Raw genomic sequence first — 25,615 nt, 5'->3', positions numbered from 1 at the left:
CCATGTCCAGGGGAGCGGTCGGCTCTGCAGCCTCCATCCCTGTCTGCTCACCGTGGACGCCGGCAACTCGGTCTGCCCCCAGGGGACATGGAGTTCCTTTCCCCTGAGCTGCTTTGCATTTGGTTTGTTTCCACCTTTCTGGTGATGTTTTACTTTTTGTATGGTTTCGTCTATTTTTGTTGGTTAAGTTGGGATTAGTAAACTTTTTCATCATTGTTGCAATTTGGGACACTGTTGTGTAACTCTGGTGATACGGTGTTACCATCACCACTCTGTAGTTTCAGACCCGTTCGATCTTTATGCCCCACCCGCCAACAAAGCCTGGGTTCAAGGCAAGCAGGCCCTGTTCATCCCTCCCCCCGATCCTGACCACAATTTCATCTTTTCTTTCTGCATTCCTTCCTATATTCTTGGTGTCCCCAATCAATGACTCTCAGTGAGATGACTGAAGGAGTTTTTTTCGGACTCTCCACCTACTGTAAGACTCCATTGGAGAGTTCTCATTTTTATGTCATTTGAACTAGCCTTTGATAGCTGAAAGGACGGTGTACGTCCTTTCAAGATATCATGTGCCAAACGAAGCCCTTTTGGCAAATGCCATCATTATCTCCAGGCAGGCATTGCTGTTTGAAGGGTGACATCTCAGCCAGAAGGCAGAGGCTGAGCTCCTCTTGTTGCACCAGCTCCCAAAAGAAGCCAAGAAAGGGAGCTGGAACAACAAACCACCCCAACGCCCAGGAAAGCGTTCTTCACGACAGAAGGCTAGCAAATGACCCAACAACCTTGTGGCCCAGAACCCCTCTAGAAAAATCACTGTTCCATACAAAAGAGAAACACATGGGAAGTTCCAAGGAGAGGCAATGCCCATGGCCAGTGTACTTTAGAGACGGCCTGACCGCTCCGGGGAAGACACGCACCGACGGAACCCCTTGGGAAACAGCAGTGAGAGTCCTCACCGTCGTAAGGGTTTCCTCTGGGGACAACCTGCCCTGGGCACCACATGAGGGAGCAGACCGGCTTCTCTTCCTCTGCCCCCACACCACTCACTCATGAAGGCAGCTCAGGTGTTCTCATGCCCTGCCTGCCTGCCTGCCTGCCTGGCTCATCCATGAGCTGTGACCACCTCCAGGGCAGGACTCCACCTTCTCCTCTCTGTGTACCGTGAATCTGCACACAGTGGGCTTTCAGAACCTTAGGAGACTTGAGCCATTCCCACTCGAGCCAGAACCCTCCCCAGGAAGGAAAACAGCTGTGGAGTCATTTTGGCCCCAGCACTGGTTCCCAAACCCTGGCGGCTCCTACAGCCTCTACTGTGTGAAGAGGGAGGTCCCTTTTGACAGAGCTTTCCGGCTGTCAGATCGAAGCTGTTGTTTCACTGTCAGCTGTGTCTCTGCCGTTGCAGCCAGGTGGGCCACGCTGCTCCAAAGGAGCTCACAAGCTGAGTTGCAAGGGAGGTATTGAGAGGACAGGGATGGCTACAACGTGCTGCAAACTGAGTGAGGGTCCCCACAATCCTCAGCAAAGGTCTGTGGTGTGCAAGTGGGGAGTAGAGGGCCCCCAAGTTCCAAAGGAAGGGAGGTACTCGGGAGATAAAGCCCTTGGCTGCTGTGGTAGCAGCTGCAGATGGCAGCTCGTCCACAGTGCACTTCGAATGAGGTCATATGAGCGGGACTCTGGAAATGGCTCCGAAATCCAGAGAAAGGGGTCAGGGTATGTGGGAATCCGGCGGGGGTGGGGGGTGGATGAAGGAAGGTGTCCTTCCTCTCTCCAGTGCAATTTGGTTTGGTGAGTCTCAAAGCTACCAGATGGCACTTCCCAAGTCAGGCCCCCGCAGGAATCAGGGTGGGCTGCGTGCCTCGGCCCCTGCCACAGGGACAAGCCACACCAGTGGCCTCCCTGAGCTCAAATGGCCGGATCTGGGGGTTCCGTCTGGGTGCACACCTCCTTGCTGTGGCCAAGTTCCCCCCTTCTCTGAGCACCAGCTTCATCATCCTCTCGAATGAGGACATCGATTGCTACCTTGGCACGTTACTCTCTTCATCCTGTGAAGACTCATTAGGCTTATCCTACAATTACTAGCTGGCCCGAAGAGATATCTCCTGAATCCAGATTAAGCTGGAGTCTCCCAGGCTCATCTGGCATGTCTTCCCTGAAGTCTGCCAAAACCCACACCCTTGCATTTCCAGGGACTCCCCTTAGCCGGCTGGGCAGAAAACCCAGCATGGTTCAAACAAGCTGACAGACAAGCGGGAGAGGACTCACGGGCAGACGGCCTCCGTCAGGTCTCGGGTGGAGCTCTGGGACCACAGCAGCAACGGGCCATCCCAGCCCCTGGGCTCAGCAGCGCCCTCATTCTCAGGCCGGCGGCTCTGCCCTGAGGGGAGCAGGAAGGTCACCAACTGCCGCAGGCGGACCTCAAGCCCCTCCCACTGCTGGAGCCTGACCTCCCCCGGCCCCACCCCTTCCCCTACCCCAGCAGGACGAGAGCTCGTCTTCCCCTGGCTTCCAACGTGAGGCCCGGCCCTGGGCCCCGATTGGGCACTGCCCCAGTCCGGAGCCAATCACAGTGGCCAGGGAGGTGGAACGCACCGATTGGCCAGGGCCAGGTCATGTGACCATGCTCCCCAGGAAACTCAAATATTACCAAGATTCCCTAACAAACCAATGAACAAAATTATCCAGTAAAGGCAAACCGTACTTTTTAATGAGGCCGATGTCACAGAAAAAAAAAAAAAAACCTTCACAATGAACTGCTCAAGGAAGCTACTAAATAAACTTTCAGAAAAGTTAAGTCGTTTTTTTTTTTTTTTTTTTTAATAGGGTGACGGAGAACTATACCTTTCCCATCTATGTGAATTTAGGTTTAAACTAGATTTCCCTTGGCTATTATATACGACAAAAAAACCCCACATCACCCCCTTTCACTCCCCCCACCCCCCAAAAGTATTTTAGTCTATTGAGTTTTTGTGTCCTCAGTTGTGTCTGATTCACGGCAACTCACGAACTCTACACAGCCAGGCTCTTCCGTCCATGGAATTCAGGGCAATTTTTTTCTGTCACAGTAAATGCCCACCCTGGGTGATCCAAAGGCAAGGGCTCAGAGGCTCCTGAGAGTCTAACTCCTTTCAGCCGAGCACAGAGCTGGCTCCTCACTGGGATGCCTGTGGCCTGGGGCTCCCAGAGGGGAGAGCAGCACTCGCCCCACCGTGTGGTAACTGCTGGAAGTGCAGGCTGCTCCTCACTCCCCCTTGACAGTGTCCCTGAGGGCAGAACAGTGGGAATCTACTCAAGGTGGAAATGCAAACTCCCATGCAACCAAACTTCCCACAAGGTCTCCAAAACCACTCAGGAACAGGGAATTGGAAACTGCAGGGCATGACATGAATGGAGATGGAGACTTGACACCTTACACCGAGTTCACTTCCAGTTATCCCTAGACAAAGTTTCCATGAAAACTTGTCACAAACCTAGAAGAACAATGAGCAGAAACCGGACACGTGCTTTGAGTCTTCACACACAAAACTAAAAGGCAGTCCACAAAACAACCCAGAGAATACAGTGGACTTTGCAAAATCAAAGATATCTACTGTGGGAAAGACCTCATTACAAAAGCAAAAGACAGGTCATACATCGCGAGACGAATGAGTGGAAACACAAAGCTTCTCAAGGATGTGTCTCCAAACAGACAAAGAACACCAACACAACAAGCCTGTGAAAACTAGGGAAAGGTCTGAAGGGACACCAGACTGAGGAAGACACACACAGAGTATCCCGGATGATGTCCAGCACGGAGGGCCTGAAGAAACAACAGTCTAGTTGCACTCCCTCAGGCCTGTGTGACCCTGGATGAGGCCTCTGTTTCCCGGTGGCTCTGAGAGATGGACAGGGAGGAAGGGGAAGAGAAATCACTTGCATTTCTAATACTCACAGCAAAGTCTTCCAATGAGAAGGGAATTATCACCCCCACTGACAATGCCATTCACTGAAGTGATACCCACGAGTCCATCTAACCCAGAAGGGAAGGAAGGACCTGTTCTCACAAAACGGCGAGAGATGGAAGAAGGAAGATCAAGCCCACACCAATCACTGGAAAGAGAAGCTGTGCTCAGGGCTTGAAAGAATTCCTATTGGGAAAATGATGTCACAGCCCCACAAGGCAATCCACAGCATGGATGCTATTCCTCCCAAAATGCCAATGCATTGTCGCACCGAACAAAGAATTGCAAAAGGGGTTACGGAAACAGAAAAGAGCCTAAATTGTCAATACAATCCGACGAAAAAGCCCCGATACGGACATCCAAGGTTGTGTGAAAGGAAATTAGACGACCAAACTAGGATCCTCAGGAGCGTATCGGAGAAGGCGATGGCGACCCACGCCAGTACTCTTGCCTGGAAAATGCCCTGGACGGAGGAGCCTGGTAGGCTGCAGGCCATGGGGTCGCGCAGAGTCAGACACGACTGAAGTGACTTAGCCGCAGCGGCAGCAGCAGGACAGTATGCTATTGGGAATACAACAACACACACAGATCCAGATCGATGGAATAAAGTTGAGGGTCCAGAAACAAACCCCGGCATCCATGGTCAACTCATCTCTGACACAGAAGGGGAGAATATCCAAATGGGAACAAGAAAGCCTCTTCAATAAATGGCCATGGGAAAACCAGACAGCTACATCTGAAGAACGCTATTGGTTTTGATCTCACACCACCTCAATATCGGGGAAAAACCTCACCCTAAAGACTGATGTCATGAGATAGCTAGAAAGAAGCGTAGGTCAAAGGCTCCTTAACATCAGAGTCTCCTTGCCATTTGCTGGGCGGAGGTAGAAATGCGTCTCTTCAAGTAAGGGAAAGAGGGAAATGAAGTACACCAATGGGTTTCCATCCAATGGAACCTCTTCACAACAGAGAAGCTAAGCATTCACAGATGCAAAAGATAGGAAACGGAACATGAGAGACTCCTTGCAAGTGGTGTATCTGAGAAGGGGTTCATATGGAAAGAGACGAAGAATGCACAGCACTCAGATTCCAAGAAACACCACCACCACCCTTGACCCTTCCCCCATGACCAACTCCGACCTAAAGCCTTTCTCTCCCTCTAACCCATCCCTAAAACATAACCCTCATCTAATCATATACATGTGCATTCCTAGCATCCATCCATCCACACACGAGAGAGAAAGAGGAAGACACAGACTGAATCGAGAAAGGAAAAGAGAGGGACACAGCCAGAGAGAGACACGGAACCAAAGAGAGGAAAGGAGTCGATGGTCCAGACTTTTCATCAATCTGTCTCGAAGGTAGAAGCAATGACAGCGCCCATCCACCCCAGAAGGGGGAAAAGGACGGAAGGTTTGGAGAGGAAAAGACAAGAACGCAGGGAGCCATTAGAAGCTCAGCCACCCGCAGAAGCCGAGCTGGGACACTTGAACAGAATCTCAATGGAAACAGAGGACCAGAAAGTTGGCTACTCTTTTCTATAAGAGAGGGAGACCTTCGAGTCTTCCTTTCGGGCCTCCAACTTGGATGTGGGGTCTCAAAACAGTCAGGAGGGGCAGTGCCTTTTCCTGGGTACCACGGCGCATCCAGGCCTCGTTCTGCCCCATTCTGTGCTGTGTCAGCCCTGGATGGAGTCTTTCTTTCTGAAGTCTCAGCGCACAAGCTCCACGTGATATCGGCCCCAGGTGGAGAGGCATGGAGCTGCTCGTAGGCCGACAGACCTAGGAAACAGATGGGAGAATGACCCCCACTCTGCAGATGGAGAGACTGGGGAAACCCTGAGGGGCATATGCTTGTCCAGGGCCACACCACTTATGAGAAGAAGGAGCCTGGTCTGAGAGCAGCGGGGTCCTCGGAGCTCAGGCCCTGGCTGCACCCAGGCCTCCCCAGGGCTGTGGGCTGGGCTGTGTGGCTGTCAATGTGCCTGCACATGGCCTAAGGGGGGTGGTCGAGCAGTCAGAAACCCAGAGATTCCCTTGGGAAGTTTTGGGGAAGGGACCTCAGCACGAACCCCAGGAAATGATGTCACCTGCCGGCAACAGAACCCAACAGAACCCGCAACCCGGGTATCCAGGCCTCCAGAGCGGAGAGGAGCCCCCAGCCAGATCTCTTGCTGCCAGGATGTTCTGCTGTTTGCCCCTGCCCAGAGGCCGGGGCCTCAGGAGAGCTCACAGGCAGTGTGCGTGGGCACCCTGTCGACGTTGGCTCAGGGCACCCCCGAGAGGCCTCTGGCCCTCTGCCCGGAGAAACAGAAAGGTAACACGGGGAGCCCCAGGCCGGGCCAGGCCACCTCTCCCATGCCACCCGGAAACACCGGGTCCTTTGCCTGTGTGTGTGGATGCGGGTTTCTCGGGGTGTGTCTCCCTCAAGGAAGCCCAGGCGGATGTGGGGTCAGAAGCCTGCGGACAAGTTGTGTCCACACCCCAGGGGAGATCAGGCTGGCTGGGATGGGAACAGTGCGGGCAGGGCCGGCCGCCCAGGCTGACCTCACACCCTCAGGTGGGTCTCTTTCCTCCCGGGTGGGGATCTGAGCAGACACACGTCTCTGACCCTTCTGGGAAGAGAAGTTCGAGCAGGCAGAAGCAGCGGCTCCACTGGCCAGGCCCAGCTCGGAAAACTCCCAGCACGGCTGGCTGACGGTCACTGTCGTTGCAGAGCTTCCCACGTGATGAGGCCGAGGACGGGGACACCCCGTCCACCTCCCGGAGGGAGGGGTCGGAGCACCAACCCCCCGCCCGTGAGGCCCAGTGCAGGCTCCAGGTGAGCGTGCCCACGGAGGCATCAGCCCCACCGGGGGCGAAGCGGAGGCGCGGAAGGCCTGCTGCCGAGACACCGCCCAGGATACACCCGGCGGCCCAGTCTGAGGCTGCCACGGAGCTCAGCACACCCGGCTCCGACCCAGAGTCCCGAGAACCCCGGCCTCTGAGGCAGCAGGAGGACCTGGAGCCCAGCACGCCAGAGCACAGAGGTAAGGACGCTGGGGCTGGTGCATGGGAGTGTGTGGGGAGGGGGTGCTGAGCTACACAGGGACGAGTCCCCGAAAGATGCTGCTGGGCCTGCAGCAAGCGCTGGCCTCACACCCCCACCCCCATCTTGCACACTTCAGTCCCAAAAGACATCCAACCCTGGGTATTCTTTCGGAATCTCTTGGAAGCTTTCTGTCCCGGGATACGCACATGCCAAGGCTGGTCTGTGGGCAAACTTTGCTTCTCCCCCAGCTCTAGCACTGGCCTCCAACTGGAAACAGGCTCCACTTCCCAGACCTGTGCCTACAGAGGTGGTGGCTCCAGGTGCAGGACCCAGGGATCCACCGAGGGCAGATGGAGAACCGAGCCTTGCCCTCGCAGAGACACCAGGCCAGCTGGGTACTGGCCAGCACACCGGGCAGATCGGATTTCCGTGCCTGCAGGACCCCCAGCCCCAGGCACTGATGTCCCACCCCCTCAGCCAGAACCTCCACCTCCACGTGCACCTGTACCTGCTCGGGCTTTGGCAGGAGAACCCGAGGCAGAGGAGGAGTCACCGCCTCGGCAGGGAGAGCCTGCCCTGGCTCCCGCGCAACACCCAGACGCCGACGATGACTCACCCGCCCCTGCAGGAAGAACGAGCCCCCGCTCTGGACAGAGACCCAGAGCCCTTGCCGGAAACACCATGTCCAGGGGAGCGGTCGGCTCTGCAGCCTCCATCCCTGTCTGCTCACCGTGGACGCCGGCAACTCGGTCTGCCCCCAGGGGACATGGAGTTCCTTTCCCCTGAGCTGCTTTGCATTTGGTTTGTTTCCACCTTTCTGGTGATGTTTTACTTTTTGTATGGTTTCGTCTATTTTTGTTGGTTAAGTTGGGATTAGTAAACTTTTTCATCATTGTTGCAATTTGGGACACTGTTGTGTAACTCTGGTGATACGGTGTTACCATCACCACTCTGTAGTTTCAGACCCGTTCGATCTTTATGCCCCACCCGCCAACAAAGCCTGGGTTCAAGGCAAGCAGGCCCTGTTCATCCCTCCCCCCGATCCTGACCACAATTTCATCTTTTCTTTCTGCATTCCTTCCTATATTCTTGGTGTCCCCAATCAATGACTCTCAGTGAGATGACTGAAGGAGTTTTTTTCGGACTCTCCACCTACTGTAAGACTCCATTGGAGAGTTCTCATTTTTATGTCATTTGAACTAGCCTTTGATAGCTGAAAGGACGGTGTACGTCCTTTCAAGATATCATGTGCCAAACGAAGCCCTTTTGGCAAATGCCATCATTATCTCCAGGCAGGCATTGCTGTTTGAAGGGTGCCATCTCAGCCAGAAGGCAGAGGCTGAGCTCCTCTTGTTGCACCAGCTCCCAAAAGAAGCCAAGAAAGGGAGCTGGAACAACAAACCACCCCAACGCCCAGGAAAGCGTTCTTCACGACAGAAGGCTAGCAAATGACCCAACAACCTTGTGGCCCAGAACCCCTCTAGAAAAATCACTGTTCCATACAAAAGAGAAACACATGGGAAGTTCCAAGGAGAGGCAATGCCCATGGCCAGTGTACTTTAGAGACGGCCTGACCGCTCCGGGGAAGACACGCACCGACGGAACCCCTTGGGAAACAGCAGTGAGAGTCCTCACCGTCGTAAGGGTTTCCTCTGGGGACAACCTGCCCTGGGCACCACATGAGGGAGCAGACCGGCTTCTCTTCCTCTGCCCCCACACCACTCACTCATGAAGGCAGCTCAGGTGTTCTCATGCCCTGCCTGCCTGCCTGCCTGCCTGGCTCATCCGTGAGCTGTGACCACCTCCAGGGCAGGACTCCACCTTCTCCTCTCTGTGTACCGTGAATCTGCACACAGTGGGCTTTCAGAACCTTAGGAGACTTGAGCCATTCCCACTCGAGCCAGAACCCTCCCCAGGAAGGAAAACAGCTGTGGAGTCATTTTGGCCCCAGCACTGGTTCCCAAACCCTGGCGGCTCCTACAGCCTCTACGGTGTGAAGAGGGAGGTCCCTTTTGACAGAGCTTTCCGGCTGTCAGATCGAAGCTGTTGTTTCACTGTCAGCTGTGTCTCTGCCGTTGCAGCCAGGTGGGCCACGCTGCTCCAAAGGAGCTCACAAGCTGAGTTGCAAGGGAGGTATTGAGAGGACAGGGATGGCTACAACGTGCTGCAAACTGAGTGAGGGTCCCCACAATCCTCAGCAAAGGTCTGTGGTGTGCAAGTGGGGAGTAGAGGGCCCCCAAGTTCCAAAGGAAGGGAGGTACTCGGGAGATAAAGCCCTTGGCTGCTGTGGTAGCAGCTGCAGATGGCAGCTCGTCCACAGTGCACTTCGAATGAGGTCATATGAGCGGGACTCTGGAAAGGGCTCCGAAATCCAGAGAAAGGGGTCAGGGTATGTGGGAATCCGGCGGGGGTGGGGGGTGGATGAAGGAAGGTGTCCTTCCTCTCTCCAGTGCAATTTGGTTTGGTGAGTCTCAAAGCTACCAGATGGCACTTCCCAAGTCAGGCCCCCGCAGGAATCAGGGTGGGCTGCGTGCCTCGGCCCCTGCCACAGGGACAAGCCACACCAGTGGCCTCCCTGAGCTCAAATGGCCGGATCTGGGGGTTCCGTCTGGGTGCACACCTCCTTGCTGTGGCCAAGTTCCCCCCTTCTCTGAGCACCAGCTTCATCATCCTCTCGAATGAGGACATCGATTGCTACCTTGGCACGTTACTCTCTTCATCCTGTGAAGACTCATTAGGCTTATCCTACAATTACTAGCTGGCCCGAAGAGATATCTCCTGAATCCAGATTAAGCTGGAGTCTCCCAGGCTCATCTGGCATGTCTTCCCTGAAGTCTGCCAAAACCCACACCCTTGCATTTCCAGGGACTCCCCTTAGCCGGCTGGGCAGAAAACCCAGCATGGTTCAAACAAGCTGACAGACAAGCGGGAGAGGACTCACGGGCAGACGGCCTCCGTCAGGTCTCGGGTGGAGCTCTGGGACCACAGCAGCAACGGGCCATCCCAGCCCCTGGGCTCAGCAGCGCCCTCATTCTCAGGCCGGCGGCTCTGCCCTGAGGGGAGCAGGAAGGTCACCAACTGCCGCAGGCGGACCTCAAGCCCCTCCCACTGCTGGAGCCTGACCTCCCCCGGCCCCACCCCTTCCCCTACCCCAGCAGGACGAGAGCTCGTCTTCCCCTGGCTTCCAACGTGAGGCCCGGCCCTGGGCCCCGATTGGGCACTGCCCCAGTCCGGAACCAATCACAGTGGCCAGGGAGGTGGAACGCACCGATTGGCCAGGGCCAGGTCATGTGACCATGCTCCCCAGGAAACTCAAATATTACCAAGATTCCCTAACAAACCAATGAACAAAATTATCCAGTAAAGGCAAACCGTACTTTTTAATGAGGCCGATGTCACAGAAAAAAAAAAAAATGCTTCACAATGAACTGCTCAAGGAAGCTACTAAATAAACTTTCAGAAAAGTTAAGTAGTTTTTTTTTTTTTTTAATAGGGTGACGGAGAGCTATACCTTTCCCATCTATGTGAATTTAGGTTTAAACTAGATTTCCCTTGGCTATTATATACGACAAAAAAACCCCACATCACCCCCTTTCACTCCCCCCACCCCCCAAAAGTGTTTTAGTCTATTGAGTTTTTGTGTCCTCAGTTGTGTCTGATTCACGGCAACTCACGAACTCTACACAGCCAGGCTCTTCCGTCCATGGAATTCAGGGCAATTTTTTTCTGTCACAGTAAATGCCCACCCTGGGTGATCCAAAGGCAAGGGCTCAGAGGCTCCTGAGAGTCTAACTCCTTTCAGCCGAGCACAGAGCTGGCTCCTCACTGGGATGCCTGTGGCCTGGGGCTCCCAGAGGGGAGAGCAGCACTCGCCCCACCGTGTGGTCACTGCTGGAAGTGCAGGCTGCTCCTCACTCCCCCTTGACAGTGTCCCTGAGGGCAGAACAGTGGGAATCTACTCAAGGTGGAAATGCAAACTCCCATGCAACCAAACTTCCCACAAGGTCTCCAAAACCACTCAGGAACAGGGAATTGGAAACTGCAGGGCATGACATGAATGGAGATGGAGACTTGACACCTTACACCGAGTTCACTTCCAGTTATCCCTAGACAAAGTTTCCATGAAAACTTGTCACAAATCTAGAAGAACAATGAGCAGAAACCGGACACGTGCTTTGAGTCTTCACACACAAAACTAAAAGGCAGTCCACAAAACAACCCAGAGAATACAGTGGACTTTGCAAAATCAAAGATATCTACTGTGGGAAAGACCTCATTACAAAAGCAAAAGACAGGTCATACATCGCGAGACGAATGAGTGGAAACACAAAGCTTCTCAAGGATGTGTCTCCAAACAGACAAAGAACACCAACACAACAAGCCTGTGAAAACTAGGGAAAGGTCTGAAGGGACACCAGACTGAGGAAGACACACACAGAGTATCCCGGATGATGTCCAGCACGGAGGGCCTGAAGAAACAACAGTCTAGTTGCACTCCCTCAGGCCTGTGTGACCCTGGATGAGGCCTCTGTTTCCCGGTGGCTCTGAGAGATGGACAGGGAGGAAGGGGAAGAGAAATCACTTGCATTTCTAATACTCACAGCAAAGTCTTCCAATGAGAAGGGAATTATCACCCCCACTGACAATGCCATTCACTGAAGTGATACCCACGAGTCCATCTAACCCAGAAGGGAAGGAAGGACCTGTTCTCACAAAACGGCGAGAGATGGAAGAAGGAAGATCAAGCCCACACCAATCACTGGAAAGAGAAGCTGTGCTCAGGGCTTGAAAGAATTCCTATTGGGAAAATGATGTCACAGCCCCACAAGGCAATCCACAGCTTGGATGCTATTCCTCCCAAAATGCCAATGCATTGTCGCACCGAACAAAGAATTGCAAAAGGGGTTACGGAAACAGAAAAGAGCCTAAATTGTCAATACAATCCGACGAAAAAGCCCCGATACGGACATCCAAGGTTGTGTGAAAGGAAATTAGACGACCAAACTAGGATCCTCAGGAGCGTATCGGAGAAGGCGATGGCGACCCACGCCAGTACTCTTGCCTGGAAAATGCCCTGGACGGAGGAGCCTGGTAGGCTGCAGGCCATGGGGTCGCGCAGAGTCAGACACGACTGAAGTGACTTAGCCGCAGCGGCAGCAGCAGGACAGTATGCTATTGGGAATACAACAACACACACAGATCCAGATCGATGGAATAAAGTTGAGGGTCCAGAAACAAACCCCGGCATCCATGGTCAACTCATCTCTGACACAGAAGGGGAGAATATCCAAATGGGAACAAGAAAGCCTCTTCAATAAATGGCCATGGGAAAACCAGACAGCTACATCTGAAGAACGCTATTGGTTTTGATCTCACACCACCTCAATATCGGGGAAAAACCTCACCCTAAAGACTGATGTCATGAGATAGCTAGAAAGAAGCGTAGGTCAAAGGCTCCTTAACATCAGAGTCTCCTTGCCATTTGCTGGGCGGAGGTAGAAATGGGTCTCTTCAAGTAAGGGAAAGAGGGAAACGAAGTACACCAATGGGTTTCCATCCAATGGAACCTCTTCACAACAGAGAAGCTAAGCATTCACAGATGCAAAAGATAGGAAACGGAACATGAGAGACTCCTTGCAAGTGGTGTATCTGAGAAGGGGTTCATATGGAAAGAGACGAAGAATGCACAGCACTCAGATTCCAAGAAACACCACCACCACCCTTGACCCTTCCCCCATGACCAACTCCGACCTAAAGCCTTTCTCTCCCTCTAACCCATCCCTAAAACATAACCCTCATCTAATCATATACATGTGCATTCCTAGCATCCATCCATCCACACACGAGAGAGAAAGAGGAAGACACAGACTGAATCGAGAAAGGAAAAGAGAGGGACACAGCCAGAGAGAGACACGGAACCAAAGAGAGGAAAGGAGTCGATGGTCCAGACTTTTCATCAATCTGTCTCGAAGGTAGAAGCAATGACAGCGCCCATCCACCCCAGAAGGGGGAAAAGGACGGAAGGTTTGGAGAGGAAAAGACAAGAACGCAGGGAGCCATTAGAAGCTCAGCCACCCGCAGAAGCCGAGCTGGGACACTTGAACAGAATCTCAATGGAAACAGAGGACCAGAAAGTTGGCTACTCTTTTCTATAAGAGAGGGAGACCTTCGAGTCTTCCTTTCGGGCCTCCAACTTGGATGTGGGGTCTCAAAACAGTCAGGAGGGGCAGTGCCTTTTCCTGGGTACCACGGCGCATCCAGGCCTCGTTCTGCCCCATTCTGTGCTGTGTCAGCCCTGGATGGAGTCTTTCTTTCTGAAGTCTCAGCGCACAAGCTCCACGTGATATCGGCCCCAGGTGGAGAGGCATGGAGCTGCTCGTAGGCCGACAGACCTAGGAAACAGATGGGAGAATGACCCCCACTCTGCAGATGGAGAGACTGGGGAAACCCTGAGGGGCATATGCTTGTCCAGGGCCACACCACTTATGAGAAGAAGGAGCCTGGTCTGAGAGCAGCGGGGTCCTCGGAGCTCAGGCCCTGGCTGCACCCAGGCCTCCCCAGGGCTGTGGGCTGAGCTGTGTGGCTGTCAATGTGCCTGCACATGGCCTAAGGGGGGTGGTCGAGCAGTCAGAAACCCAGAGATTCCCTTGGGAAGTTTTGGGGAAGGGACCTCAGCACGAACCCCAGGAAATGATGTCACCTGCCGGCAACAGAACCCAACAGAACCCGCAACCCGGGTATCCAGGCCTCCAGAGCGGAGAGGAGCCCCCAGCCAGATCTCTTGCTGCCAGGATGTTCTGCTGTTTGCCCCTGCCCAGAGGCCGGGGCCTCAGGAGAGCTCACAGGCAGTGTGCGTGGCACCCTGTCGACGTTGGCTCAGGGCACCCCCGAGAGGCCTCTGGCCCTCTGCCCGGAGAAACAGAAAGGTAACACGGGGAGCCCCAGGCCGGGCCAGGCCACCTCTCCCATGCCACCCGGAAACACCGGGTCCTTTGCCTGTGTGTGTGGATGCGGGTTTCTCGGGGTGTGTCTCCCTCAAGGAAGCCCAGGCGGATGTGGGGTCAGAAGCCTGCGGACAAGTTGTGTCCACACCCCAGGGGAGATCAGGCTGGCTGGGATGGGAACAGTGCGGGCAGGGCCGGCCGCCCAGGCTGACCTCACACCCTCAGGTGGGTCTCTTTCCTCCCGGGTGGGGATCTGAGCAGACACACGTCTCTGACCCTTCTGGGAAGAGAAGTTCGAGCAGGCAGAAGCAGCGGCTCCACTGGCCAGGCCCAGCTCGGAAAACTCCCAGCACGGCTGGCTGACGGTCACTGTCGTTGCAGAGCTTCCCACGTGATGAGGCCGAGGACGGGGACACCCCGTCCACCTCCCGGAGGGAGGGGTCGGAGCACCAACCCCCCGCCCGTGAGGCCCAGTGCAGGCTCCAGGTGAGCGTGCCCACGGAGGCATCAGCCCCACCGGGGGCGAAGCGGAGGCGGGGAAGGCCTGCTGCCGAGACACCGCCCAGGATACACCCGGCGGCCCAGTCTGAGGCTGCCACGGAGCTCAGCACACCCGGCTCCGACCCAGAGTCCCGAGAACCCCGGCCTCTGAGGCAGCAGGAGGACCTGGAGCCCAGCACGCCAGAGCACAGAGGTAAGGACGCTGGGGCTGGTGCATGGGAGTGTGTGGGGAGGGGGTGCTGAGCTACACAGGGACGAGTCCCCGAAAGATGCTGCTGGGCCTGCAGCAAGCGCTGGCCTCACACCCCCACCCCCATCTTGCACACTTCAGTCCCAAAAGACATCCAACCCTGGGTATTCTTTCGGAATCTCTTGGAAGCTTTCTGTCCCGGGATACGCACATGCCAAGGCTGGTCTGTGGGCAAACTTTGCTTCTCCCCCAGCTCTAGCACTGGCCTCCAACTGGAAACAGGCTCCACTTCCCAGACCTGTGCCTACAGAGGTGGTGGCTCCAGGTGCAGGACCCAGGGATCCACCGAGGGCAGATGGAGAACCGAGCCTTGCCCTCGCAGAGACACCAGGCCAGCTGGGTACTGGCCAGCACACCGGGCAGATCGGATTTCCGTGCCTGCAGGACCCCCAGCCCCAGGCACTGATGTCCCACCCCCTCAGCCAGAACCTCCACCTCCACGTGCACCTGTACCTGCTCGGGCTTTGGCAGGAGAACCCGAGGCAGAGGAGGAGTCACCGCCTCGGCAGGGAGAGCCTGCCCTGGCTCCCGCGCAACACCCAGACGCCGACGATGACTCACCCGCCCCTGCAGGAAGAACGAGCCCCCGCTCTGGACAGAGACCCAGAGCCCTTGCCGGAAACACCATGTCCAGGGGAGCGGTCGGCTCTGCAGCCTCCATCCCTGTCTGCTCACCGTGGACGCCGGCAACTCGGTCTGCCCCCAGGGGACATGGAGTTCCTTTCCCCTGAGCTGCTTTGCATTTGGTTTGTTTCCACCTTTCTGGTGATGTTTTACTTTTTGTATGGTTTCGTCTATTTTTGTTGGTTAAGTTGGGATTAGTAAACTTTTTCATCATTGTTGCAATTTGGGACACTGTTGTGTAACTCTGGTGATACGGTGTTACCATCACCACTCTGTAGTTTCAGACCCGTTCGATCTTTATGCCCCACCCGCCAACAAAGCCTGGGTTCAAGGCAAGCAGGCCCTGTTCATCCCTCCCCCCGATCCTGACCACAATTTCATCTTTTCTTTCTGCATTCCTTCCTATATTCTTGGTGTCCCCAATCAATGACTCTCAGTGAGATGACTGAAGGAGTTTTTTTCGGACTCTCCACCTACTGTAAGACTCCATTGGAGAGTTCTCATTTTTATGTCATTTGAACTAGCCTTTGATAGCTGAAAGGACGGTGTACGTCCTTTCAAGATATCATGTGCCAAACGAAGCCCTTTTGGCAAATGCCATCATTATCTCCAGGCAGGCATTGCTGTTTGAAGGGTGACATCTCAGCCAGAAGGCAGAGGCTGAGCTCCTCTTGTTGCACCAGCTCCCAAAAGAAGCCAAGAAAGGGAGCTGGAACAACAAACCACCCCAACGCCCAGGAAAGCGTTCTTCACGACAGAAGGCTAGCAAATGACCCAACAACCTTGTGGCCCAGAACCCCTCTAGAAAAATCACTGTTCCATACAAAAGAGAAACACATGGGAAGTTCCAAGGAGAGGCAATGCCCATGGCCAGTGTACTTTAGAGACGGCCTGACCGCTCCGGGGAAGACACGCACCGACGGAACCCCTTGGGAAACAGCAGTGAGAGTCCTCACCGTCGTAAGGGTTTCCTCTGGGGACAACCTGCCCTGGGCACCACATGAGGGAGCAGACCGGCTTCTCTTCCTCTGCCCCCACACCACTCACTCATGAAGGCAGCTCAGGTGTTCTCATGCCCTGCCTGCCTGCCTGCCTGCCTGGCTCATCCGTGAGCTGTGACCACCTCCAGGGCAGGACTCCACCTTCTCCTCTCTGTGTACCGTGAATCTGCACACAGTGGGCTTTCAGAACCTTAGGAGACTTGAGCCATTCCCACTCGAGCCAGAACCCTCCCCAGGAAGGAAAACAGCTGTGGAGTCATTTTGGCCCCAGCACTGGTTCCCAAACCCTGGCGGCTCCTACAGCCTCTACGGTGTGAAGAGGGAGGTCCCTTTTGACAGAGCTTTCCGGCTGTCAGATCGAAGCTGTTGTTTCACTGTCAGCTGTGTCTCTGCCGTTGCAGCCAGGTGGGCCACGCTGCTCCAAAGGAGCTCACAAGCTGAGTTGCAAGGGAGGTATTGAGAGGACAGGGATGGCTACAACGTGCTGCAAACTGAGTGAGGGTCCCCACAATCCTCAGCAAAGGTCTGTGGTGTGCAAGTGGGGAGTAGAGGGCCCCCAAGTTCCAAAGGAAGGGAGGTACTCGGGAGATAAAGCCCTTGGCTGCTGTGGTAGCAGCTGCAGATGGCAGCTCGTCCACAGTGCACTTCGAATGAGGTCATATGAGCGGGACTCTGGAAATGGCTCCGAAATCCAGAGAAAGGGGTCAGGGTATGTGGGAATCCGGCGGGGGTGGGGGGTGGATGAAGGAAGGTGTCCTTCCTCTCTCCAGTGCAATTTGGTTTGGTGAGTCTCAAAGCTACCAGATGGCACTTCCCAAGTCAGGCCCCCGCAGGAATCAGGGTGGGCTGCGTGCCTCGGCCCCTGCCACAGGGACAAGCCACACCAGTGGCCTCCCTGAGCTCAAATGGCCGGATCTGGGGGTTCCGTCTGGGTGCACACCTCCTTGCTGTGGCCAAGTTCCCCCCTTCTCTGAGCACCAGCTTCATCATCCTCTCGAATGAGGACATCGATTGCTACCTTGGCACGTTACTCTCTTCATCCTGTGAAGACTCATTAGGCTTATCCTACAATTACTAGCTGGCCCGAAGAGATATCTCCTGAATCCAGATTAAGCTGGAGTCTCCCAGGCTCATCTGGCATGTCTTCCCTGAAGTCTGCCAAAACCCACACCCTTGCATTTCCAGGGACTCCCCTTAGCCGGCTGGGCAGAAAACCCAGCATGGTTCAAACAAGCTGACAGACAAGCGGGAGAGGACTCACGGGCAGACGGTCTCCGTCAGGTCTCGGGTGGAGCTCTGGGACCACAGCAGCAACGGGCCATCCCAGCCCCTGGGCTCAGCAGCGCCCTCATTCTCAGGCCGGCGGCTCTGCCCTGAGGGGAGCAGGAAGGTCACCAACTGCCGCAGGCGGACCTCAAGCCCCTCCCACTGCTGGAGCCTGACCTCCCCCGGCCCCACCCCTTCCCCTACCCCAGCAGGACGAGAGCTCGTCTTCCCCTGGCTTCCAACGTGAGGCCCGGCCCTGGGCCCCGATTGGGCACTGCCCCAGTCCGGAGCCAATCACAGTGGCCAGGGAGGTGGAACGCACCGATTGGCCAGGGCCAGGTCATGTGACCATGCTCCCCAGGAAACTCAAATATTACCAAGATTCCCTAACAAACCAATGAACAAAATTATCCAGTAAAGGCAAACCGTACTTTTTAATGAGGCCGATGTCACAGAAAAAAAAAAAAAATGCTTCACAATGAACTGCTCAAGGAAGCTACTAAATAAACTTTCAGAAAAGTTAAGTAGTTTTTTTTTTTTTTTTAATAGGGTGACGGAGAGCTATACCTTTCCCATCTATGTGAATTTAGGTTTAAACTAGATTTCCCTTGGCTATTATATACGACAAAAAAACCCCACATCACCCCCTTTCACTCCCCCCACCCCCCAAAAGTGTTTTAGTCTATTGAGTTTTTGTGTCCTCAGTTGTGTCTGATTCACGGCAACTCACGAACTCTACACAGCCAGGCTCTTCCGTCCATGGAATTCAGGGCAATTTTTTTCTGTCACAGTAAATGCCCACCCTGGGTGATCCAAAGGCAAGGGCTCAGAGGCTCCTGAGAGTCTAACTCCTTTCAGCCGAGCACAGAGCTGGCTCCTCACTGGGATGCCTGTGGCCTGGGGCTCCCAGAGGGGAGAGCAGCACTCGCCCCACCGTGTGGTCACTGCTGGAAGTGCAGGCTGCTCCTCACTCCCCCTTGACAGTGTCCCTGAGGGCAGAACAGTGGGAATCTACTCAAGGTGGAAATGCAAACTCCCATGCAACCAAACTTCCCACAAGGTCTCCAAAACCACTCAGGAACAGGGAATTGGAAACTGCAGGGCATGACATGAATGGAGATGGAGACTTGACACCTTACACCGAGTTCACTTCCAGTTATCCCTAGACAAAGTTTCCATGAAAACTTGTCACAAATCTAGAAGAACAATGAGCAGAAACCGGACACGTGCTTTGAGTCTTCACACACAAAACTAAAAGGCAGTCCACAAAACAACCCAGAGAATACAGTGGACTTTGCAAAATCAAAGATATCTACTGTGGGAAAGACCTCATTACAAAAGCAAAAGACAGGTCATACATCGCGAGACGAATGAGTGGAAACACAAAGCTTCTCAAGGATGTGTCTCCAAAGAGACAAAGAACACCAACACAACAAGCCTGTGAAAACTAGGGAAAGGTCTGAAGGGACACCAGACTGAGGAAGACACACACAGAGTATCCCGGATGATGTCCAGCACGGAGGGCCTGAAGAAACAACAGTCTAGTTGCACTCCCTCAGGCCTGTGTGACCCTGGATGAGGCCTCTGTTTCCCGGTGGCTCTGAGAGATGGACAGGGAGGAAGGGGAAGAGAAATCACTTGCATTTCTAATACTCACAGCAAAGTCTTCCAATGAGAAGGGAATTATCACCCCCACTGACAATGCCATGCACTGAAGTGATACCCACGAGTCCATCTAACCCAGAAGGGAAGGAAGGACCTGTTCTCACAAAACGGCAAGAGATGGAAGAAGGAAGATCAAGCCCACACCAATCACTGGAAAGAGAAGCTGTGCTCAGGGCTTGAAAGAATTCCTATTGGGAAAATGATGTCACAGCCCCACAAGGCAATCCACAGCTTGGATGCTATTCCTCCCAAAATGCCAATGCATTGTCGCACCGAACAAAGAACTGCAAAAGGGGTTACGGAAACAGAAAAGAGCCTAAATTGTCAATACAATCCGACGAAAAAGCCCCGATACGGACATCCAAGGTTGTGTGAAAGGAAATTAGACGACCAAACTAGGATCCTCAGGAGCGTATCGGAGAAGGCGATGGCGACCCACGCCAGTACTCTTGCCTGGAAAATGCCCTGGACGGAGGAGCCTGGTAGGCTGCAGGCCATGGGGTCGCGCAGAGTCAGACACGACTGAAGTGACTTAGCCGCAGCGGCAGCAGCAGGACAGTATGCTATTGGGAATACAACAACACACACAGATCCAGATCGATGGAATAAAGTTGAGGGTCCAGAAACAAACCCCGGCATCCATGGTCAACTCATCTCTGACACAGAAGGGGAGAATATCCAAATGGGAACAAGAAAGCCTCTTCAATAAATGGCCATGGGAAAACCAGACAGCTACATCTGAAGAACGCTATTGGTTTTGATCTCACACCACCTCAATATCGGGGAAAAACCTCACCCTAAAGACTGATGTCATGAGATAGCTAGAAAGAAGCGTAGGTCAAAGGCTCCTTAACATCAGAGTCTCCTTGCCATTTGCTGGGCGGAGGTAGAAATGGGTCTCTTCAAGTAAGGGAAAGAGGGAAACGAAGTACACCAATGGGTTTCCATCCAATGGAACCTCTTCACAACAGAGAAGCTAAGCATTCACAGATGCAAAAGATAGGAAACGGAACATGAGAGACTCCTTGCAAGTGGTGTATCTGAGAAGGGGTTCATATGGAAAGAGACGAAGAATGCACAGCACTCAGATTCCAAGAAACACCACCACCACCCTTGACCCTTCCCCCATGACCAACTCCGACCTAAAGCCTTTCTCTCCCTCTAACCCATCCCTAAAACATAACCCTCATCTAATCATATACATGTGCATTCCTAGCATCCATCCATCCACACACGAGAGAGAAAGAGGAAGACACAGACTGAATCGAGAAAGGAAAAGAGAGGGACACAGCCAGAGAGAGACACGGAACCAAAGAGAGGAAAGGAGTCGATGGTCCAGACTTTTCATCAATCTGTCTCGAAGGTAGAAGCAATGACAGCGCCCATCCACCCCAGAAGGGGGAAAAGGACGGAAGGTTTGGAGAGGAAAAGACAAGAACGCAGGGAGCCATTAGAAGCTCAGCCACCCGCAGAAGCCGAGCTGGGACACTTGAACAGAATCTCAATGGAAACAGAGGACCAGAAAGTTGGCTACTCTTTTCTATAAGAGAGGGAGACCTTCGAGTCTTCCTTTCGGGCCTCCAACTTGGATGTGGGGTCTCAAAACAGTCAGGAGGGGCAGTGCCTTTTCCTGGGTACCACGGCGCATCCAGGCCTCGTTCTGCCCCATTCTGTGCTGTGTCAGCCCTGGATGGAGTCTTTCTTTCTGAAGTCTCAGCGCACAAGCTCCACGTGATATCGGCCCCAGGTGGAGAGGCATGGAGCTGCTCGTAGGCCGACAGACCTAGGAAACAGATGGGAGAATGACCCCCACTCTGCAGATGGAGAGACTGGGGAAACCCTGAGGGGCATATGCTTGTCCAGGGCCACACCACTTATGAGAAGAAGGAGCCTGGTCTGAGAGCAGCGGGGTCCTCGGAGCTCAGGCCCTGGCTGCACCCAGGCCTCCCCAGGGCTGTGGGCTGGGCTGTGTGGCTGTCAATGTGCCTGCACATGGCCTAAGGGGGGTGGTCGAGCAGTCAGAAACCCAGAGATTCCCTTGGGAAGTTTTGGGGAAGGGACCTCAGCACGAACCCCAGGAAATGATGTCACCTGCCGGCAACAGAACCCAACAGAACCCGCAACCCGGGTATCTAGGCCTCCAGAGCGGAGAGGAGCCCCCAGCCAGATCTCTTGCTGCCAGGATGTTCTGCTGTTTGCCCCTGCCCAGAGGCCGGGGCCTCAGGAGAGCTCACAGGCAGTGTGCATGGGCACCCTGTCGACGTTGGCTCAGGGCACCCCCGAGAGGCCTCTGGCCCTCTGCCCGGAGAAACAGAAAGGTAACACGGGGAGCCCCAGGCCGGGCCAGGCCACCTCTCCCATGCCACCCGGAAACACCGGGTCCTTTGCCTGTGTGTGTGGATGCGGGTTTCTCGGGGTGTGTCTCCCTCAAGGAAGCCCAGGCGGATGTGGGGTCAGAAGCCTGCGGACAAGTTGTGTCCACACCCCAGGGGAGATCAGGCTGGCTGGGATGGGAACAGTGCGGGCAGGGCCGGCCGCCCAGGCTGACCTCACACCCTCAGGTGGGTCTCTTTCCTCCCGGGTGGGGATCTGAGCAGACACACGTCTCTGACCCTTCTGGGAAGAGAAGTTCGAGCAGGCAGAAGCAGCGGCTCCACTGGCCAGGCCCAGCTCGGAAAACTCCCAGCACGGCTGGCTGACGGTCACTGTCGTTGCAGAGCTTCCCACGTGATGAGGCCGAGGACGGGGACACCCCGTCCACCTCCCGGAGGGAGGGGTCGGAGCACCAACCCCCCGCCCGTGAGGCCCAGTGCAGGCTCCAGGTGAGCGTGCCCACGGAGGCATCAGCCCCACCGGGGGCGAAGCGGAGGCGGGGAAGGCCTGCTGCCGAGACACCACCCAGGATACACCCGGCGGCCCAGTCTGAGGCTGCCACGGAGCTCAGCACACCCGGCTCCGACCCAGAGTCCCGAGAACCCCGGCCTCTGAGGCAGCAGGAGGACCTGGAGCCCAGCACGCCAGAGCACAGAGGTAAGGACGCTGGGGCTGGTGCACGGGAGTGTGTGGGGAGGGGGTGCTGAGCTACACAGGGACGAGTCCCCGAAAGATGCTGCTGGGCCTGCAGCAAGCGCTGGCCTCACACCCCCACCCCCATCTTGCACACTTCAGTCCCAAAAGACATCCAACCCTGGGTATTCTTTCGGAATCTCTTGGAAGCTTTCTGTCCCGGGATACGCACATGCCAAGGCTGGTCTGTGGGCAAACTTTGCTTCTCCCCCAGCTCTCGCACTGGCCTCCAACTGGAAACAGGCTCCACTTCCCAGACCTGTGCCTACAGAGGTGGTGGCTCCAGGTGCAGGACCCAGGAATCCACCGAGGGCAGATGGAGAACCGAGCCTTGCCCTCGCAGAGACACCAGGCCAGCTGGGTACTGGCCAGCACACCGGGCAGATCGGATTTCCGTGCCTGCAGGACCCCCAGCCCCAGGCACTGATGTCCCACCCCCTCAGCCAGAACCTCCACCTCCACGTGCACCTGTACCTGCTCGGGCTTTGGCAGGAGAACCCGAGGCAGAGGAGGAGTCACCGCCTCGGCAGGGAGAGCCTGCCCTGGCTCCCGCGCAACACCCAGACGCCGACGATGACTCACCCGCCCCTGCAGGAAGAACGAGCCCCCGCTCTGGACAGAGACCCAGAGCCCTTGCCGGAAACACCATGTCCAGGGGAGCGGTCGGCTCTGCAGCCTCCATCCCTGTCTGCTCACCGTGGACGCCGGCAACTCGGTCTGCCCCCAGGGGACATGGAGTTCCTTTCCCCTGAGCTGCTTTGCATTTGGTTTGTTTCCACCTTTCTGGTGATGTTTTACTTTTTGTATGGTTTCGTCTATTTTTGTTGGTTAAGTTGGGATTAGTAAACTTTTTCATCATTGTTGCAATTTGGGACACTGTTGTGTAACTCTGGTGATACGGTGTTACCATCACCACTCTGTAGTTTCAGACCCGTTCGATCTTTATGCCCCACCCGCCAACAAAGCCTGGGTTCAAGGCAAGCAGGCCCTGTTCATCCCTCCCCCCGATCCTGACCACAATTTCATCTTTTCTTTCTGCATTCCTTCCTATATTCTTGGTGTCCCCAATCAATGACTCTCAGTGAAATGACTGAAGGAGTTTTTTTCGGACTCTCCACCTACTGTAAGACTCCATTGGAGAGTTCTCATTTTTATGTCATTTGAACTAGCCTTTGATAGCTGAAAGGACGGTGTACGTCCTTTCAAGATATCATGTGCCAAACGAAGCCCTTTTGGCAAATGCCATCATTATCTCCAGGCAGGCATTGCTGTTTGAAGGGTGACATCTCAGCCAGAAGGCAGAGGCTGAGCTCCTCTTGTTGCACCAGCTCCCAAAAGAAGCCAAGAAAGGGAGCTGGAACAACAAACCACCCCAACGCCCAGGAAAGCGTTCTTCACGACAGAAGGCTAGCAAATGACCCAACAACCTTGTGGCCCAGAACCCCTCTAGAAAAATCACTGTTCCATACAAAAGAGAAACACATGGGAAGTTCCAAGGAGAGGCAATGCCCATGGCCAGTGTACTTTAGAGACGGCCTGACCGCTCCGGGGAAGACACGCACCGACGGAACCCCTTGGGAAACAGCAGTGAGAGTCCTCACCGTCGTAAGGGTTTCCTCTGGGGACAACCTGCCCTGGGCACCACATGAGGGAGCAGACCGGCTTCTCTTCCTCTGCCCCCACACCACTCACTCATGAAGGCAGCTCAGGTGGTCTCATGCCCTGCCTGCCTGCCTGCCTGCCTGGCTCATCCGTGAGCTGTGACCACCTCCAGGGCAGGACTCCACCTTCTCCTCTCTGTGTACCGTGAATCTGCACACAGTGGGCTTTCAGAACCTTAGGAGACTTGAGCCATTCCCACTCGAGCCAGAACCCTCCCCAGGAAGGAAAACAGCTGTGGAGTCATTTTGGCCCCAGCACTGGTTCCCAAACCCTGGCGGCTCCTACAGCCTCTACGGTGTGAAGAGGGAGGTCCCTTTTGACAGAGCTTTCCGGCTGTCAGATCGAAGCTGTTGTTTCACTGTCAGCTGTGTCTCTGCCGTTGCAGCCAGGTGGGCCACGCTGCTCCAAAGGAGCTCACAAGCTGAGTTGCAAGGGAGGTATTGAGAGGACAGGGATGGCTACAACGTGCTGCAAACTGAGTGAGGGTCCCCACAATCCTCAGCAAAGGTCTGTGGTGTGCAAGTGGGGAGTAGAGGGCCCCCAAGTTCCAAAGGAAGGGCGGTACTCGGGAGATAAAGCCCTTGGCTGCTGTGGTAGCAGCTGCAGATGGCAGCTCGTCCACAGTGCACTTCGAATGAGGTCATATGAGCGGGACTCTGGAAATGGCTCCGAAATCCAGAGAAAGGGGTCAGGGTATGTGGGAATCCGGCGGGGGTGGGGGGTGGATGAAGGAAGGTGTCCTTCCTCTCTCCAGTGCAATTTGGTTTGGTGAGTCTCAAAGCTACCAGATGGCACTTCCCAAGTCAGGCCCCCGCAGGAATCAGGGTGGGCTGCGTGCCTCGGCCCCTGCCACAGGGACAAGCCACACCAGTGGCCTCCCTGAGCTCAAATGGCCGGATCTGGGGGTTCCGTCTGGGTGCACACCTCCTTGCTGTGGCCAAGTTCCCCCCTTCTCTGAGCACCAGCTTCATCATCCTCTCGAATGAGGACATCGATTGCTACCTTGGCACGTTACTCTCTTCATCCTGTGAAGACTCATTAGGCTTATCCTACAATTACTAGCTGGCCCGAAGAGATATCTCCTGAATCCAGATTAAGCTGGAGTCTCCCAGGCTCATCTGGCATGTCTTCCCTGAAGTCTGCCAAAACCCACACCCTTGCATTTCCAGGGATTCCCCTTAGCCGGCTGGGCAGAAAACCCAGCATGGTTCAAACAAGCTGACAGACAAGCGGGAGAGGACTCACGGGCAGACGGCCTCCGTCAGTTCTCGGGTGGAGCTCTGGGACCACAGCAGCAACGGGCCATCCCAGCCCCTGGGCTCAGCAGCGCCCTCATTCTCAGGCCGGCGGCTCTGCCCTGAGGGGAGCAGGAAGGTCACCAACTGCCGCAGGCGGACCTCAAGCCCCTCCCACTGCTGGAGCCTGACCTCCCCCGGCCCCACCCCTTCCCCTACCCCAGCAGGACGAGAGCTCGTCTTCCCCTGGCTTCCAACGTGAGGCCCGGCCCTGGGCCCCGATTGGGCACTGCCCCAGTCCGGAGCCAATCACAGTGGCCAGGGAGGTGGAACGCACCGATTGGCCAGGGCCAGGTCATGTGACCATGCTCCCCAGGAAACTCAAATATTACCAAGATTCCCTAACAAACCAATGAACAAAATTATCCAGTAA

General features: G+C 55.1%; 2 protein-coding genes and 1 long non-coding RNA gene across 3 annotated transcripts in view; 2 read left to right on the top strand and 1 right to left on the bottom strand.

Annotated features, from left to right (window-relative positions):
• The window catches only part of LOC145529707 (uncharacterized), a 1,704,434-nt gene that overhangs the window by 1,403,951 nt on the left and 274,868 nt on the right, over window positions 1-25,615 (bottom strand). Inside the window, exons 34-37 of the long non-coding RNA XR_014071296.1 lie at window positions 25,193-25,304; window positions 17,550-17,661; window positions 9,910-10,021; window positions 2,263-2,374 (exon numbers count right to left, since the gene is read on the bottom strand). This is a non-coding gene — a long non-coding RNA (uncharacterized LOC145529707). The remainder of the gene's footprint in view (window positions 1-2,262; window positions 2,375-9,909; window positions 10,022-17,549; window positions 17,662-25,192; window positions 25,305-25,615) is intronic.
• On the top strand, window positions 2,802-8,440 carry LOC145529580 (uncharacterized). The gene is made up of 3 exons (XM_081550165.1): window positions 2,802-6,254; window positions 6,654-6,966; window positions 7,217-8,440. Exons 1-3 carry the CDS (start codon window positions 6,018-6,020, stop codon window positions 7,843-7,845), a joined length of 1,179 nt encoding a protein of 392 aa, XP_081406291.1. The 5' UTR covers window positions 2,802-6,017; the 3' UTR covers window positions 7,846-8,440.
• Window positions 21,352-23,152, top strand: LOC145529635 (uncharacterized). Its single transcript, XM_081550232.1, has 3 exons — window positions 21,352-21,537; window positions 21,937-22,249; window positions 22,500-23,152. The coding sequence occupies exons 1-3, from the start codon at window positions 21,403-21,405 to the stop codon at window positions 23,126-23,128; spliced, it is 1,077 nt and encodes a 358-aa protein (XP_081406358.1). The 5' UTR covers window positions 21,352-21,402; the 3' UTR covers window positions 23,129-23,152.

Source organism: Giraffa tippelskirchi, chromosome 12 (assembly GCF_054371585.1).
Source record: "Giraffa tippelskirchi isolate mGirTip1 chromosome 12, T2T-mGirTip1v1.2.pri, whole genome shotgun sequence".
NCBI lineage: Eukaryota > Metazoa > Chordata > Mammalia > Artiodactyla > Giraffidae > Giraffa > Giraffa tippelskirchi.
Note: the sequence above shows the minus strand (reverse complement) of the source record. Positions and strands in the feature narration are given on the sequence as shown.

Bases quoted from the DNA above. Each gene is read 5' to 3' on its own strand.
- LOC145529580 (XM_081550165.1), top strand. From the start codon at position 6,018: ATGATGTCACCTGCCGGCAACAGAACCCAACAGAACCCGCAACCCGGG. The intron at 6,255-6,653 runs GTAACACGGGGA...CTGTCGTTGCAG, and splicing joins CTGCCCGGAGAAACAGAAAG to AGCTTCCCACGTGATGAGGC. The intron at 6,967-7,216 runs GTAAGGACGCTG...CTTCTCCCCCAG, and splicing joins CAGCACGCCAGAGCACAGAG to CTCTAGCACTGGCCTCCAAC.
- LOC145529635 (XM_081550232.1), top strand. From the start codon at position 21,403: ATGTTCTGCTGTTTGCCCCTGCCCAGAGGCCGGGGCCTCAGGAGAGCT. The intron at 21,538-21,936 runs GTAACACGGGGA...CTGTCGTTGCAG, and splicing joins CTGCCCGGAGAAACAGAAAG to AGCTTCCCACGTGATGAGGC. The intron at 22,250-22,499 runs GTAAGGACGCTG...CTTCTCCCCCAG, and splicing joins CAGCACGCCAGAGCACAGAG to CTCTCGCACTGGCCTCCAAC.